At 41.6% G+C, this 16,499-nt stretch overlaps 1 protein-coding gene across 3 annotated transcripts in view; it reads right to left on the bottom strand.

The window, feature by feature from the left end:
- The window catches only part of LOC109879592 (zinc finger and BTB domain-containing protein 46), a 207,279-nt gene that overhangs the window by 25,420 nt on the left and 165,360 nt on the right, over positions 1-16,499 (bottom strand). For all 3 annotated transcript variants that reach the window (XM_020471765.2, XM_031807163.1, XM_031807162.1), the window contains exon 4: positions 5,841-6,128. In XM_020471765.2, coding sequence (XP_020327354.1) covers positions 5,841-6,128 — 288 coding nt within the window. The remainder of the gene's footprint in view (positions 1-5,840; positions 6,129-16,499) is intronic.

The raw sequence follows: 16,499 nt of genomic DNA, 5'->3' as shown, positions 1-16,499 counted from the left end.
TAGCTAGCCTACAGTTGAACTGGTAAAACGTTAGTCATTAGCTAGCCTACAGTTGAACTGGTAAAACGTTAGTCGTTAGCTAGCCTACAGTTGAACTGGTAAAACGTTAGTCGTTAGCCAGCCTACAGTTTGAACTGGTAAAACGTTAGTCGTTAGCTGGCCTACAGTTGAGAAATTGAACTGGTAAAACGTTAGTCGTTAACTAACCTACAGTTGGAAATTGAACTGGTAAAACGTTAGTCGTTAGCTAGCCTACAGTTGAGAAATTGAACTGGTAAAATGTTAGTCGTTAGCTAGCCTACAGTTGGAAATTGAACTGGTAAAACGTTAGTCGTTAGCTAGCCTTTTCTACACATGACCTACTGATATTTGTTTTGCAATGGCCTACTGAATGAAAGCAATTGAGTATGAAATGATATGTGCCTGATGTTACGTAATCTGTCTCATTTATAGCCTGGCATAGATAGCAAAACTACATTAAACGTTAACTAGATATCATCTGTCTCATTTATAGCCTGGCACAGATAGCAAAACTACATTAAACGTTAACTAGATATAATCTGTCTCATTTATAGCCTGGCACAGATAGCAAGACTACATTTAAATACAATGTTAACTAGATATCATCTGTCATTTATAGCCTGGCACCATTAACATTGTATTTCATGTAGTTTTGCTATCTGTGCCAGGCTATAAATGAGACAGATGATATCTAGTTAACATTGTATTTAAAAACTTAAGGATAGGGGGCGGTATTTCCCCTTTGGATGAATTGCGTGCCCATAGTGAACTGCATAAAAATCTGTCCTAAATTGCTAATATATGCATATTATTATTATTATTGGATAGAAAACACTCTGATGCTTCTAAAACCATTTGAATTATGTATGTGAGTATAACAGAACTCATAGGGCAGGAAATCTTCCAAACTAGTTTTGGAATCCTGAAAGTTGGGGGCCTTTGACGTCATCGCCCCCTCCCTTCCCAACAAGTTATGGATCTGGAAACACTTCCTATGTCTTCCACTAGATGTCCTCATTCAGTAGAAAGTGGAATGGAGCATATGCTGTGAACTTTGACCTAATGGGGTGAAAAGTTGTAAGTGTCGCAAAGATTATCATGTGCGTGAAGGTGCACTTGGGAAAGAGTGCTTCCTTTGTTCCAATCAGCCTCAGACGAACATGGATGTCCCGGTTGGAATGATATTCGAACTGTATGATTATAACATCCTGAAGATTGATTCTGCACTTAGTTTGACCAGTTTCGTCGACCTGTAATATGTAATTTGGAAGTTTTGATGCAAAATTATTCTGGACCAGAAGTAATTTTTTGGGCATTTGAGCTGAAAGTGTTAGCAGATGCTACTACATGGACACTAGAATTGAACATTATGAAACAAAACGATTTATCGTTGAAGTAGGACTCCTTCCACTACATTCTGATCGAAGACCATCAAAGGTAAGGGAATATTTATGTTGTAATTTTGTATTTCTGTTGACTCCAACATAGCGGAGAAATACGTATTGTTACGTCTGAGCGCCGTCTCAGATTATTGCATGGTAGGCTAATTCCGTAAAGTAAAAAAAAAATGTGACACAGCGGTTGCATTAAGAACCAGTGTATCTTTCTAATTATATGTAGAACATGTATCTTTAGTCAAAGTTTATGATGAGTATTTCTGCTATCTGGCGTAGCTTTCTATAATTTCTCCGGCCATTTTGGAGAATTTTCTGAACATGGCGTCAATGTAAACCGAGATTTATGGATATAAAATGCATATTATCGAACAAAACATAAATGTACTGTGTAACATGTCATATGACTGTCATCTGATGAAGATTTTCAAAAGGTTAGTGAATGATTTTTCTTTTAATCCTGCTTTTGTGATTGTATCTTTTGTTCTACAAAATGGCTGCCTATTGTCTGTGTTTTGGTGGTGGTCTAACATAAATATGTGCTATGTTTTCGCCGTAAAACATTTAAAATATCTGACACGCTGGGTAGATGAACAAGGTGTTTATCTTTCATTTGAGGTGTTGGACTTGTTAATGTGTGGAGGTTAAATATGTTAAAAAAGTTTGAAATATCCAATAAATGTCATTCCACTTCATGATTGTGTCCCACTTGTTGTTGATTCTTCACAAAAAAATACCGTTTTATATCTTTATGTTTGAAGCCTGAAATGTGGCAAAAGGTCGCAAAGTTCAAGGGGGCCGAATACTTTCGCAAGGCACTGTATATATGTCCTTATTGGGTGCAACTTCTAAGAGTTAAGTATTAGTAATACATTTCAAATCAAAGTAGGTGTAAATACATTCTGATAGTACTTGATAACAAACTCTGTCTAAATATTCCCTGAACATTCCCGGAAAACATCCACCGTTTCCTCCTCCACACATCTAACGATTAGCTAGAAGGGTTTAGAAGGGGTTCCTGGAAGTCAATTGTAGCATTAGAGTGTGTGTCTGTGTTTGTCTGTGTGTGTTAATGTATGTAAAGTGGTGTAAAGTAACTAAGTAAAAATACTTTGAAATACTACATAAGTAATTTTTTTGATCTATCTGTACTTACCGATTTATATTTTTGACATATTTTACTTTTACTCCACTACATTCCCAAAAAGATATACACTGAACAAACATGCAACAATTTCAAAGATTTCACTGAGTTACAGTTCATATAAGGAAATCAGTCAATTGAAATAAATTCATTAGGCCTTAAGCTATGGATTTCAAATGACTGGGAATACAGATATGCATCTGTTGGTCATAGATACCTTAAAAACAAGGTAGGGTCGTGGATCAGAATACCAGTCAGTGTCTGGTGTGACCACCATTTGCATCATGCAGCCCGACACATCTCCTTTGCATAGAGCTGATCAGGCTGTTGATTGTGGAATGTTGTCCCACTCCTCTTCAATGGCTGTGCGAAGTTGCTGGATATTGGCGGGAATTGGAACACGCTGTCGTACACAGCCATCCAGAGAATCCCAAATATGCTGAATGGGTGACATGTCTGGTGAGTATGCAGGCCATGGAATACCTGGGACATTTTCAGCTTCCAGGAATTGCGTACAGATCTTTGCGACATGGGGCCTTGCATTATCATGTTGAAACATGAGGTGATTACGGCAGATAAATGGCACGACAATGCACCTCAGGATCTCGTCACGGTATTTCTGTGCATTCAAATTACCACCGATAAAATGGAATTGTGTTCATTGTCTGTAGCTTATGTCTGTCCATACCATAACCCCACCACCATTGGGCACTCTGTTTGCTCCCCCACACGACGCTCTACACGCTGTCTGCCATCTGCCTGGTACAGTTGTAACTGGGATTCCTCCGTGAAGAGCACACTTCTCCAGCGTGCCATTGGCCATCGAAGGTGAGCATTTGCCCACTGAAGTCGGTTATGACACCAAACTGCAGTCAACTGCAGTCAGCAAGTAATGGTGGCGGAGGGGATGGCTGACGGGCTCCTAACCAACTGTGCTATTTTATATGTTTTTGTTTAACTCATTTTGTACATAATGCTGCTGCTACCGTCTCTTATGACCGAAAAGAGCTTCTGGGCATCAGAACAGCGATTACTCACCTCGAACAGGACAAATATTTTTTATTTAATGAGTCTGACGTGAAGGATATACTGCTTTGTCAAGACAAGGCCCAAATCCCTGTCATCAGCATGAGGAAAAGGGTGAGGAGGGGCCGGGGTGCCTTGTAAGAATTTTCCGATGAGTAGGTAAACCACCACTTCTTTCAGGACTATTGGACAACGTGCAATCATTGGAAAACCAACTGGACGATCTACAATTTAAGACTATCCTACCAACAGGACATTAAAAACTGTAATATCTTATGTTTCACCGAGACGTGTCTGAAAGACGACACGGATAATATAGAGCTGGCTGGCTTCTCCATGCATTGGCAGGACAGAGCAGCTACGTCTGGTAAAATGAGGGGCAGGAGTGTGTGTCTATTTGTCAATAACTGCTGGTACACAATGTCTAATATTAAAGAAGTCTCGAGGTATTGCTCACCTGAGGTAGAATACCTCATGATAATCTGTAGACCACACTATCTACCGAGAGAGTTAAGTGGTAGGCCTGATCACCAACAATGATGAGACAGCCTATAGGGAGGTCAGAGAACTGTCAAAACTATTTGTTATTGTTTTAACTGCTGATTGCTGCTTTAAGTTACAGTATCTTTACTTTGACTAAGGTATGACAATTGGTACTTCTTCCACTGCTGTGTGTGTGCGTGCTTGTGTTAGTGCGTATGTGTGTGTGTGTGTGTGTGTGTGTGTGTGTGTGTGTGTGTGTGTAATACTGATGCCAAAGGAAGATTAGAGAGAGCTGATAGAAATTGATATTCTGGTATGTTAAGGGTCCACATGACTGGGATTGAGGATTCTTTGCTTGTGGAACTATTTAGAACTATTATTTCCCTTACATTAAATGGTGTGTGTGTGTGTGTGTGTGATAGAGGCCTCTTCCTTCCGTAAGAGCCTGTCAGATAAGTGGCAGGCTGTGACAAGACCTGTCTCTCCACTTAAAGCAAACCAACAGAGACATCTTTCTCTGGCACACTAAACAGTGTGTGTGTGTGTGTGGGGGGGGGGGGGGGTCCATTCAATCAAAGCGTTAAAGCACCAACCTCCAGTACTATTGTAGTGAAGCAAAAAGGGCATGACGAGTTTTAGAGTTGGACTCCTTTCTCCGTCTCCCCCCAAACAAAGACAGAAACAACTCAGCACAAAGGAGACAATCACCAGCCAAGGAAGGCAAAGAGAAATTAAACACACACTTGTGCACGCACACACACACACACACACAAATATGCACTGGGAGATACTGTATATTCCAATGGTCCAAAATAACTTCACGGAGAGGCGCAGTGAGTGGGAAATGTAAGTTGATGATTTAAGCTTTTATCATACCAATTACTAGCATCATGATATAGTTAGAACAAGATGGAGGGTAGGGGAAGGTCATCCTCAAAGCCTCATACACACACACCTGCACGGACCCATCCACATCGTTCACTCACTCACTCACTCACTCACTCACTCAGATGAACATGGCTAAACCCTGTTGTACGAAACCACACACTCCAGCAAACATTTCCTCACCCGGGAGCCATCCCAGCACAATGTTCTTTCACTGAGTCACAACTGAGTAATCCTCACCCGGGAGCCATCCCAGCACAATGTTCTTTCACTGAGTCACAACTGAGTAATCCTCACCCGGGAGCCATCCCAGCACAATGTTCTTTCACTGAGTCACAACTGAGTAATCCTCACCCGGGAGCCATCCCAGCACAATGTTCTTTCACTGAGTCACAACTGAGTAATCCTCACCCGGGAGCCATCCCAGCACAATGTTCTTTCACTGAGTCACAACTGAGTAATCCTCACCCAGGAGCCATCCCAGCACAATGTTCTTTCACTGAGTCACAACTGAGTAATCCTCACCCGGGAGCCATCCCAGCACAATGTTCTTTCACTGAGTCACAACTGAGTAATCCTCACCCGGGAGCCATCCCAGCACAATGTTCTTTCACTGAGTCACAACTGAGTAATCCTCACCCGGGAGCCATCCCAGCACAATGTTCTTTCACTGAGTCACAACTGAGTAATCCTCACCCGGGAGCCATCCCAGCACAATGTTCTTTCACTATCACACAGACCTGTTACATACTGAACACGCGCACACACGCACATACGAAAGCATACATACACACCAAAGCCAACAAGAGAATCGTGATTCTATTTCAGTGGTAATGTGTGACACTCAAATAGTATCTACAGTGTCATGTACTATAACAGTAACTTACGTGAGAGGGAGTGCCCTCCTTTGGGCAGGTATTCAAACAAGAGAGGGTTATCGTCTCCCAGCATCTCAGCCCGTAGCGACAGCAGGCTGTTTTTGCTCATCAACGCTGCCCTCAGATTGGCTACCAATGGGGTAGTCCTGCCCCCGGTCCCACCTCCGGCCTCATCTGATTCACCGCTGGCACCCAGGAAGTTGGCCTCGCTCGCTGCCAGAGACTCTTCCTGTTTGAGGAAAAAGTCGAGACGTTCTCCGCGACTGTCTGAGCTGTTGGGCTCCGTCACATCTGCACCTGGAGACAGACAGAGAGGAATCATTAATTGGTTGAATGAGTTTGATTGATATTAGTCATGAGGAAATGTACCAAATTACTCTTCACACATGACAATGTAAACAATGTAGGATACCAAACCATTGACACGATTTCAAAAAGAAATCACAAAAGTAGTTACCCATAGACCTTACAGTTACTGATGATCATTATTCCTTTCTTTATAAACTTCACATGTGTAAATGACAAATGGGACAGATGGGCTGCCTGGCTGTTGACAACATACATTTGGTCTTGACTGTTTATCATCATCCACGAAAAACTTTTGCTTTTAACTCTACCAATTACAACAAGGACCGGACGCTGTTGACATAGCACACAACACAAATAAATCAGAGAGAGAGAGAGAGAGAGAGACATTTGTAATGTCTTTATTGTTTCGAAACTTCTGTATGTGTAATGTTTACTGTTCATTTTAATAGTTTATTTCACTTTTGTATATTATCTACCTCACTTGCTTTGTCAATGTTAACACATGTTTCCCATGCCAATAAAGCCCCTTGAATTGAATTGAGATAGAGAGAGAGAGAGAGAGAGACCAAAGGAGAGAGATGGAGCATACAAGAGAGAGAGAGAGATACAGAGCGAGAGAGAGAGAAAGAGAGAGACCAAAGGAGAGAGATGGAGCACATGAGAGATAGAAAGAGACAGAGAGAGAGAGACCTAAGGAGAGAGATGGAGCACAGACGAGAGAGAGAGAGAGAGAGAGAGAGAGAGAGAGAGAGAGAGAGAGAGAGAGAGAGAGAGAGAGAGAGAGAAAGAGAGAGAGAGACCAAAGGAGAGAGATGGAGCACATGAGAGATCGAGAGAGACAGAGAGAGAAAGAGAAAGACCAAAGGAGAGAGATGGAGCACACGAGAGATAGAGAGAGACAGAGAGAGAGAGAGAGAGAGAGAGAGAGAGAGAGAGAGAGAGAGAGAGAGAGAGAGAGAGACCAAAGGAGAGAGATGGAGCACATGAGAGTGAGATACTGCGAGATACAGAGACAGGGAGATGGAGGGCAAGAGAAACAAGAGAAAGAGAGAGAGATACAGAGACTAAAGGCTTGTTTAGACTGCAGTGGCAGCCCAGTGACAGAGTAACGTAGAGAGTGTGTTGTGAACAGCTGTCAGCAGCAGACACACGCCTCTCCTCTGTAGATCTATATGTCTGTCACACACAGCTACTGACAGCACTGCTGGCACACACACACACACACACACACACACACACACACACACACACACACACACACACACACACACACACACACACACACACACACACACACACACACACACACACGCACAGCAACTGAGAAATATAACAATTGAGAGAGAGAGAGAAGACAAGAGTAAGGGAGTAGGCAAAGAGAGAGAAAGAAAAAGAGGAAGTCAGAGCGAGAGAGCAAAATGATTTCTCAAGCAGGAATATTGACTGTCTGGGAGTGGTCTGAGAGACAGGCCTAATTGGAGGATCTTAATGGGAGGAACAAACTAGCTGTTATTGGCTGACAGGAGGGCAAACTCTCTTTGTTTTTGGTCTATTAACAAACAAAAAACACCCAGCCAAACAAGCTTACATTTCAGGTGGTCTTTTCTAAGGTGGTCTTACACTAAAAGTGAATTATCATCATTTTCACAATTTCACAGTATTATTCAAACCTCATAGTGTGTAAATATATATTAAAAACAAAAAAACGAATTTTAAGTGAGAAGATTGGTCTGAAGCTCTACCAAGTTTTTCTAGCACACAGCTTTGACCTACTACAGTAGCTACTGTAGGTTGCTTAGGATTCAAACCTTCTGTACTTTGCTCCGTTCATCTTCCACTCGATCCTAACTAGTCTCCCAGTCCCTGATGCAGAAAAACATTCCCACAGCGTGATGCTGCCACCACTATGCTTCACCGTAGGGATGGTACCAGGTTTCCTCCAGATGTGACACTTGGCATTCAGGCCAAAGAGTTCAATCGTTGTTTCATCAGAACAGAGAATCTAGTTTCTCATGGTCTGAGAGTCTTTAGGTGCCTTTTGGCAAACTCCAAGTGTGCTGTCAAGTGGCTTTTACTGAGGAGTTTCTTCCATCTGGCAAAAAAGGCCTGATTGGTGGAGTGCTGCAAAGATGGTTGTCCTTCTGGAACGTTCTCCCATCTCCACAGAGGAAATCTGGACCTCTGTCAGTGACCATCAGGTTCTTGGTCACCTCCCTGACCAAGGCTCTTCTCCCCCGATTGCTCAGTTTGTCTGGGCGGTCAGCTCTAGGAAGAGTCTTGGTGGTTCCAAACTTCTTCCATTTAAGAATGATGGAGGCCACTGTGTTCGTGGGAACCTTCAATGCTACAGAAATGTTTTGGTCCCCTTCCCCAGATCTGTGCCTCAATACAATCCGGTCTCGGAGCTCTTCGGACAATTCCTTCAATCTCACGGCTTGGTTTCTACTCTGACATGCACTGTCAACTGTGGGACCTTATATAGACAGGTGTGTGCCTTTCCAAATCATGTCCAATCAATTGAATTTACAGTGCCTTGCGAAAGTATTCGGCCCCCTTGAACTTTGCGACCTTTTGCCACATTTCAGGCTTCAAACATAAAGATATAAAACTGTATTTTTTTGTGAAGAATCAACAACAAGTGGGACACAATCATGAAGTGGAACGACATTTATTGGATATTTCAAACGTTTTTAACAAATCAAAAACTGAAAAATTGGGCGTGCAAAATTATTCAGCCCCCTTAAGTTAATACTTTGTAGCGCCACCTTTTGCTGTGATTACAGCTGTAAGTCGCTTGGGGTATGTCTCTATCAGTTTTGCACATCGAGAGACTGACATTTTTTCCCATTCCTCCTTGCAAAACAGCTCGAGCTCAGTGAGGTTGGATGGAGAGCATTTGTGAACAGCAGTTTTCAGTTCTTTCCACAGATTCTCGATTGGATTCAGGTCTGGACTTTGACTTGGCCATTCTAACACCTGGATATGTTTATTTTTGAACCATTCCATTGTAGATTTTGCTTTATGTTTTGGATCATTGTCTTGTTGGAAGACAAATCTCCGTCCCAGTCTCAGGTCTTTTGCAGACTCCATCAGGTTTTCTTCCAGAATGGTCCTGTATTTGGCTCCATCCATCTTCCCATCAATTTTAACCATCTTCCCTGTCCCTGCTGAAGAAAAGCAGGCCCAAACCATGATGCTGCCACCACCATGTTTGACAGTGGGGATGGTGTGTTCAGGGTGATGAGCTGTGTTGCTTTTACGCCAAACATAACGTTTTGCATTGTTGCCAAAAAGTTCAATTTTGGTTTCATCTGACCAGAGCACCTTCTTCCACATGTTTTGTGTGTCTCCCAGGTGGCTTGTGGCAAACTTTAAACAACACTTTTTATGGATATCTTTAAGAAATGGCTTTCTTCTTGCCACTCTTCCATAAAGGCCAGATTTGTGCAATATACGACTGATTGTTGTCCTATGGACAGAGTCTCCCACCTCAGCTGTAGATCTCTGCAGTTCATCCAGAGTGATCATGGGCCTCTTGGCTGCATCTCTGATCAGTCTTCTCCTTGTATGAGCTGAAAGTTTAGAGGGACGGCCAGGTCTTGGTAGATTTGCAGTGGTCTGATACTCCTTCCATTTCAATATTATCGTTTGCACAATGCTCCTTGGGATGTTTAAAGCTTGGGAAATCTTTTTGTATCCAAATCCGGCTTTAAACTTCTTCACAACAGTATCTCGGACCTGCCTGGTGTGTTCCTTGTTCTTCATGATGCTCTCTGCGCTTTGTCGTGGAAGATTCAGAATTTGTTGGTAACATATGTAAGATGTTTTATATTCATCAAATGTGTGTAAGTTACTTCTCATCAGAATGGTATTTTTGTATAATACTGTGGCGAGGTTGCAGTTAACTGTTCTATGTCAAACTAAGTTGCATGGGCCGCAGAGAGGGGAGAGGTCAAAGTGTCATCATGTGTAAACATATCTTTTACTCCCTGCTGTTTTCTAGTGGGGAAAGGAGGGTGGCAGTGTCTGGAATCATTTTCATGCTCCCTTTTATCTTAACCTATAGCCTCACTCTCCTCTCCGTGAGCCTGTCCAGGTTTGGTTGTATTTAGAGTTGGTTGTATCTAAATGACAATTTGATATATGCCTGTTGATTTGGAGGATTGGTTTATGGTTCTGGGGTTTGAGTAAGGAGACAAAGCTGAACGATGAATTATGTCTATGCTGTCTGACTATGTGTGTTCTTCGCTATTAAAGGATCTCAGTTGCATTGTAAGGGGGCTCTCAGAGAATTCATTGAGAGACACTGAATTTATCTGAGAGTCACAGGATTGTGATAGAGCTCATATAATTAAAGATGGACTTTTATAACTAACTCTGACGTGTGTGTGTGGTTTGCTCCCATGATTTGGTAAATAGAGGAAATTTCCACAACAGCTTTTAACGGACCTCTGAGACTATCACAGTGCAGGTGCATTTATACGGAGACTTGATTACACACAGGTGGATTGTATTTATCATCATTAGTCATTTAGATCAACATTGGATCATTCAGAGATCCTCACTGAACTTCTGGAGAGAGTTTGCTGCACTGAAAGTAAAGGGCTGAATAATTTTGCACGCCCAATATTTCAGTTTTTGAATTGTTAAAAAAGTTTTAAATATCCAATAAATGTCGTTCCACTTCATGATTGTGTCCCACTTGTTGTTGATTCTTCACAAAAAAATACAGTTTTATATCTTTATGTTTGAAGCCTGAAATGTGGTAAAAGGTCGCAAAGTTCAAGGGGGCCGAATACTTTCGCAAGGCACTGTATTTTAAAAGTAATTTTGCTTACTGGGTTCAGATTTTTGGGGAATGCTGAAAAATGAGTCAGCGCAAATGTTTATGAAAATGGTATGAATTAAATTGCATTGACAGAGGAGGGAGTTGTATTTATTATGCTGAATTAATGCATCATAAGGTACAGTGCCTTGCAAAAGTATTCATCCCCCTTGGTGTTTTTCCTATTTTGTTGCATTACAACCTGTAATTTAAATAGATTTTTATTTGGATTTCATGTAAAGAACATACACAACATAGTCCAAATTGGTGAAGTGAAATTTAAAAAAAATACTTGTTTAAAAAATACAAAAAAATATTAAAAACCGAAAAGTGGTGTGTGCATATGTATTCACCCCCTTTGCGATGAAGCCCCTAAATAAGATCTGGTGCAACCAATTACCTCCAGAAGTTACATAATTAGTTAAATTAAGTCCACCTGTGTACAATCTAAGTGTCACATGATCTGTCACATGATCTCAGTATATATACACACCTGTTCTGAAAGGCCCCAGAGTCTGCAACACCACTAAGCAAAGGGCACCACCAAGCAAGCGGCACCATGAAGACCAAGGAGCTCTCCAAACAGGTCAGGGTCAAAGTTGTGGAGAACTACAGATCAGTTTTGGGTTATAAAATTACATCAGAAACTTTGAACATCCCATGGAGCACCATTAAATCCATTATTAAAAAATGGAAAGAGTACGGCAACACAACAAACCTGCCAATAGAGGACCGCCCACCAAAACTCACTGACCAGGCAAGGAGGGCATTAATCAGACAGGCAACAAAGAGACCAAAGATAACCCTGAAGGATCTGCAAAGCTCCACAGCAGAGATTGGAGTATCTGTCCACAGGACAACTTTAAGCTGTACACTCCACAGAGTTGGGCTTTACGGAAGAGTGGCCAGAAAAAACCCATGGCTTAAAGAAAAAATAAGCAAACACATTTGGTGTTCGCCAAAAGGCATGTGGTAGACTACCCAACCATATGGAAGGAGGTACTCTGGTCAGAAGACTAAAATTGAGCTTTTTGGCCATCAAGGGCACAAACCCAACATGTTTTTCACCGGCAGGAACTGAGAAACTGGTCAGAATTGAATGATGGAATGATGGATGGAGCTAAATACAGGAAAATTCTTGAGGGAAACCTGTTTCAGTCTTCCACAGATTAGATTTGAGTCTGTGACGGAGGTTCACCTTCCAGCAGAACAATGACCCTAAGCATAATGCTAAAGCAACAATCGAGTGGTTTAAGGGGAAACATTTAAATGTCTTGGAATGGCCTAGTCAAAGCCCAGACCTCAATCCAATTGAGAATATGTGGTATGACTTAAAGATTGCTGTACACCAGCGGAACCCATCCATCTTGAAGGAGCTGGAGCAGTTTTGCCATGAAGAATGGACAAAAATCCCAGTGTCTAGATGTGCCAAGCTTATAGAGACATTCCCCAAGAGACTTGCAGCTGTGATTGCTGCAAAAGGTGGCTCTACAAAGTATTGACTTTGGGGGGGGGGGGGGTGAATAGTTATGCATGATCAAGTTTTCTGGGGGGGGTTTGTCTTATTTTTTTGTTTGTCTCACAAAAACATATATTGCTTACATTTTCAAAGTGGAAGGCATATTGTGTAAATGAAATGATACAAATGCCCACAAAAAATCAATTTTAATTCCAGGTTGTAAGGCAAATAATAGGAAAAATGCCAAGGTGGGTGAATAATTTCGCAAGCCACTGTAAGGGCTGGAATTTGTTTTGGATGCAGGAACAGTAGTGTGTCTGTCTTGTGTGTTGATATAGCTAGCTAGCTAGCATGTGTACACTTACTGCAATACACAGCCAATGCGCTACTTGCATGTGCAATGGCATGGTTTAGATTCAACATAGCTAACTGTTTCTTTGCAAGACAATTAGTTTTATCAGCTACAGTTGTGTGAGGCTGGTCTTGGTTGAGGAAATGTAAAGCTAGCTAGCAGACAGTTTGACTGTATCATGCCATAGTTGCTAGATGAGCAATGCCCATTGCATGTATTATAAGTTAGACGTGTGACAGTTTCCCTAAGGTTTCCAAAGTTTGGCGTTGACTAGGAACTGTACTTAGCTAGCTCGCTATCCTTTATGGAAGAATGTAGCTAACTAGATATATTAACATTGAGTTGTGGTTCATGACCTGTACAGATATGTTACAGTCTCATTGGCTTGTAGCTACTGGCTAGTTGGCTAGCTAACTGGCTATAACTCGCAACCTTATTTGTTTGTGCTCTGATTAAGTTTACCAAGATGACTTCAGCCATATGAAAAGAATAGTTAGCAAAGCTTCCTTTGATTGTAGCTTGCTTCTCATCCGACTGGTGTTAGCTAGCTAAATACAGCTGCTAGCCTGCTACTAGCTAGTTGTTGCTCAGCAACCGAGTTGCTGGTCACGGTTTAAGAATGTTGTGATTCGGCTGAAAAGATGTTAGAGTTGTCAGAAAAGCTACAAAAAGGCAGCACATTATTGTTTCTTAATGGACAGAAATGAGCATGTGAGAGGGATAAATTATAAATGTAATAAAACTGTTGAATTTATACATTTAGTTAATCTGCAATTTTTTATTTCCAATGGTCACTTTATGGACGCTATAGTTTCGTTTAATTGGATGTCTAGAATTTGAGATTGGTGGGTGCAGAAAAACTCTGAAAACTCAATTGCTAATGACCCGGTTAAAAATGTATCCTGTATGTGGTTCTCGGTAACGACTGGACGGCTCATGACGAGAGGTGTGATGTGTAGCTGCAATCATGTTTATTCGCACATTTTCATCGACGTTGGTGTTATATTGGCTTAGATATGGGCTTCCGAGTGGCGCAGGGGTCTAAGGCACTCCATCTCAGTGCAAGAGGCGTCACTACAGTCCCTGAATCCAGGCTGTATCACATCTGGCCGTGATTGGGAGACTCATAGGGCGACACAATTGGCCCAGCGTCGTCCGGGTTTGGCCGGGGTAGGCTGTCATTGTAAACAAGAATTTGACTGACTTGCCTGGTTAAATGTATAAAAATATGATGGTAGGAATTGAGCTTCAACCAAATGCCATAGTATTGTGGGGGCGGTAGACATACAGTACATAAATCACCAGCAATATCTACAGCAGACAGCACATGTGGATACCGTTTGGAATTCAGTTCGTAAATAAGGGGGGAGTTGAGCAGGAGCAGGTACTCCTGGTTGAGCGGGTGTGTCAGGTCGGTGGTAATTGTCGCTCCTGCCCTCACCACTCCAAGAACATCCATGTTCTTCAGAGTAACTCCACTGATTTGACAGTTTTGTAGGTGTTTATTTGCGACGCTGATTGTAGCTTGGAAATAGAAAATGAGAGCACTCTGAACAAAGGATGGTCGTTATTCTTTTACTGACCTAATATGTATTTAATCTCCTCATGAAATACAGCCGTTGTTGTCCCTTTTTCTATATCTGTTGTGTTCTATTTTTTTTCACATTAAGAATGTGTCTGTGTTCCTTGCACCATCCGTGAAGTGTGTTATTTCTGTCCTGTAGTCATCCTCGGACCCCTCTTTGTCAAGTACACCTTGGCAAAGTTACTGAATACTAGGGGTACCGTGTGTGGTTGAGGGATCGTCTGATCTGTAATAAATTACCTGGATTGCCTCATCTTTAAATCAATTATTTGATTGACACATACAGTACGTACTGGACGACTGAGGATTCATGGATTTGCTATGCATGACCTACACACTGGCACCTACACACTGGCACCTCACACAAAGACAGAGAGAGAAAGGAAGAGAGAAAGTGCAGTACAAACAAGTATTTCCAGTGTAAAAGGCTTGAAGAAAAGCTAGTTATGGAGAAAGGGAGGAAATTGAAAAGGAGGCGCAGGCAGAGAACACACACACAGAAAGTTAATGAAGGTGGGGGAGTAGGGCTTGACGTAGGTGGAGGTATTCATTAGAGCCCTGCCCTTCCTCCTCCACTGGGCAGTCGAGAAGGCACAGGAGTCAATCAATAAAATAGATCCGCAGTTTGTGCTGTCTGTGTGCGTGCGTGCGTGTGCGTGTATGTGTGTGTGAGGGAACAGAGAGAGGAGGAGTGGAGGAGAGAGAGAGACCTCTTACCCCTATCTTCTTCCACTCATCTGCTCATTGGACAAGAGAATGACCCTTGACCTGTTTACCCAACATCCTCTCTACCGGCGGGGCTACAAACGGATCATGTCCACACTTCTAGGACCAGTCCTTAAGTAATCACACTTCAGCCAAACACAACCCTCCTAATACACTGTCTATCCTCAGATATTAACACCAACAGTACAGGAGCCAAGCCATGCTACACTATGTCCTTTTGTCTGTGTATGGTATTAGTGCACAATATTTTTGACAGTTCCAGCTTTTTATTTTGTATCTATTATTTAGATCACCATAATACTCTTAGATTATTATTACTAGTTACAACAATTAGAATGTAGTTTAAAGCACCAGCCATCTATACAGTCTGATATGAACAGTAACAGCATCATACATGGTTTAATCAAAGACGATCTGTTCATTATGAAGTCTATACCATCAGACATGATCATATATCAACATGCTTCAATATAGCATGTGATATTATGTGTTACTTAAACGTTATCCTTAGTCCTGACATACTGTATATAATCACTTAACAGATCAGAACTAGTCTCAAAGCTATTATCTATACAGTTGTATTCGGCGCATGTGGCAAATACAATTTAATTAGATTTGATCTCGAATGCTCTGTGATGGAACATATTGGAATGGGCTATGAGACAACACAAACATATTGGAATGGGCTATGAGACAACACAAAAATATTGGAATGGGCTATGAGAAAACACAAACACATTGGAATGGGTTATGAGACAACACAAACACATTGGAATGGGCTATGAGAAAACACAAACATTGGAATGGGCTATGAGACAACACAAACATATTGGAATGGGCTATGAGAAAACACAAACACATTGGAATGGGCTATGAGACAACACAAACATATTGGAATGGGCTATGAGACAACACAAACATATTGGAATGGGCTATGAGACAACACAAACACATTGGAATGGGCTATGAGAAAACACAAACACATTGGAATGGGCTATGAGAAAACACAAACACATTGGAATGGGCTATGAGACAACACAAACACATTGGAATGGGCTATGAGAAAACACAAACATATTGGAATGGGTTATGAGACAACACAAACACATTGGAATGGGCTATGAGAAAACACAAACATTGGAATGGGCTATGAGACAACACAAACATATTGGAATGGGCTATGAGAAAACACAAACACATTGGAATGGGCTATGAAACAACACAAACATATTGGAATGGGCTATGAGAAAACACAAACATATTGGAATGGGCTATGAGACAACACAAACATATTGGAATGGGCTATGAGAAAACAAAAACACATTTGGAATGGGCTATGAGAAAACAAAAACACATTTGGAATGGGCTATGAGAAAACAAAAACACATTTGGAATGGGCTATGAGAAAACAA

Source organism: Oncorhynchus kisutch, linkage group LG27, assembly GCF_002021735.2.
Source record: "Oncorhynchus kisutch isolate 150728-3 linkage group LG27, Okis_V2, whole genome shotgun sequence".
Taxonomy (NCBI): domain Eukaryota; kingdom Metazoa; phylum Chordata; class Actinopteri; order Salmoniformes; family Salmonidae; genus Oncorhynchus; species Oncorhynchus kisutch.
Note: the sequence above shows the minus strand (reverse complement) of the source record. Positions and strands in the feature narration are given on the sequence as shown.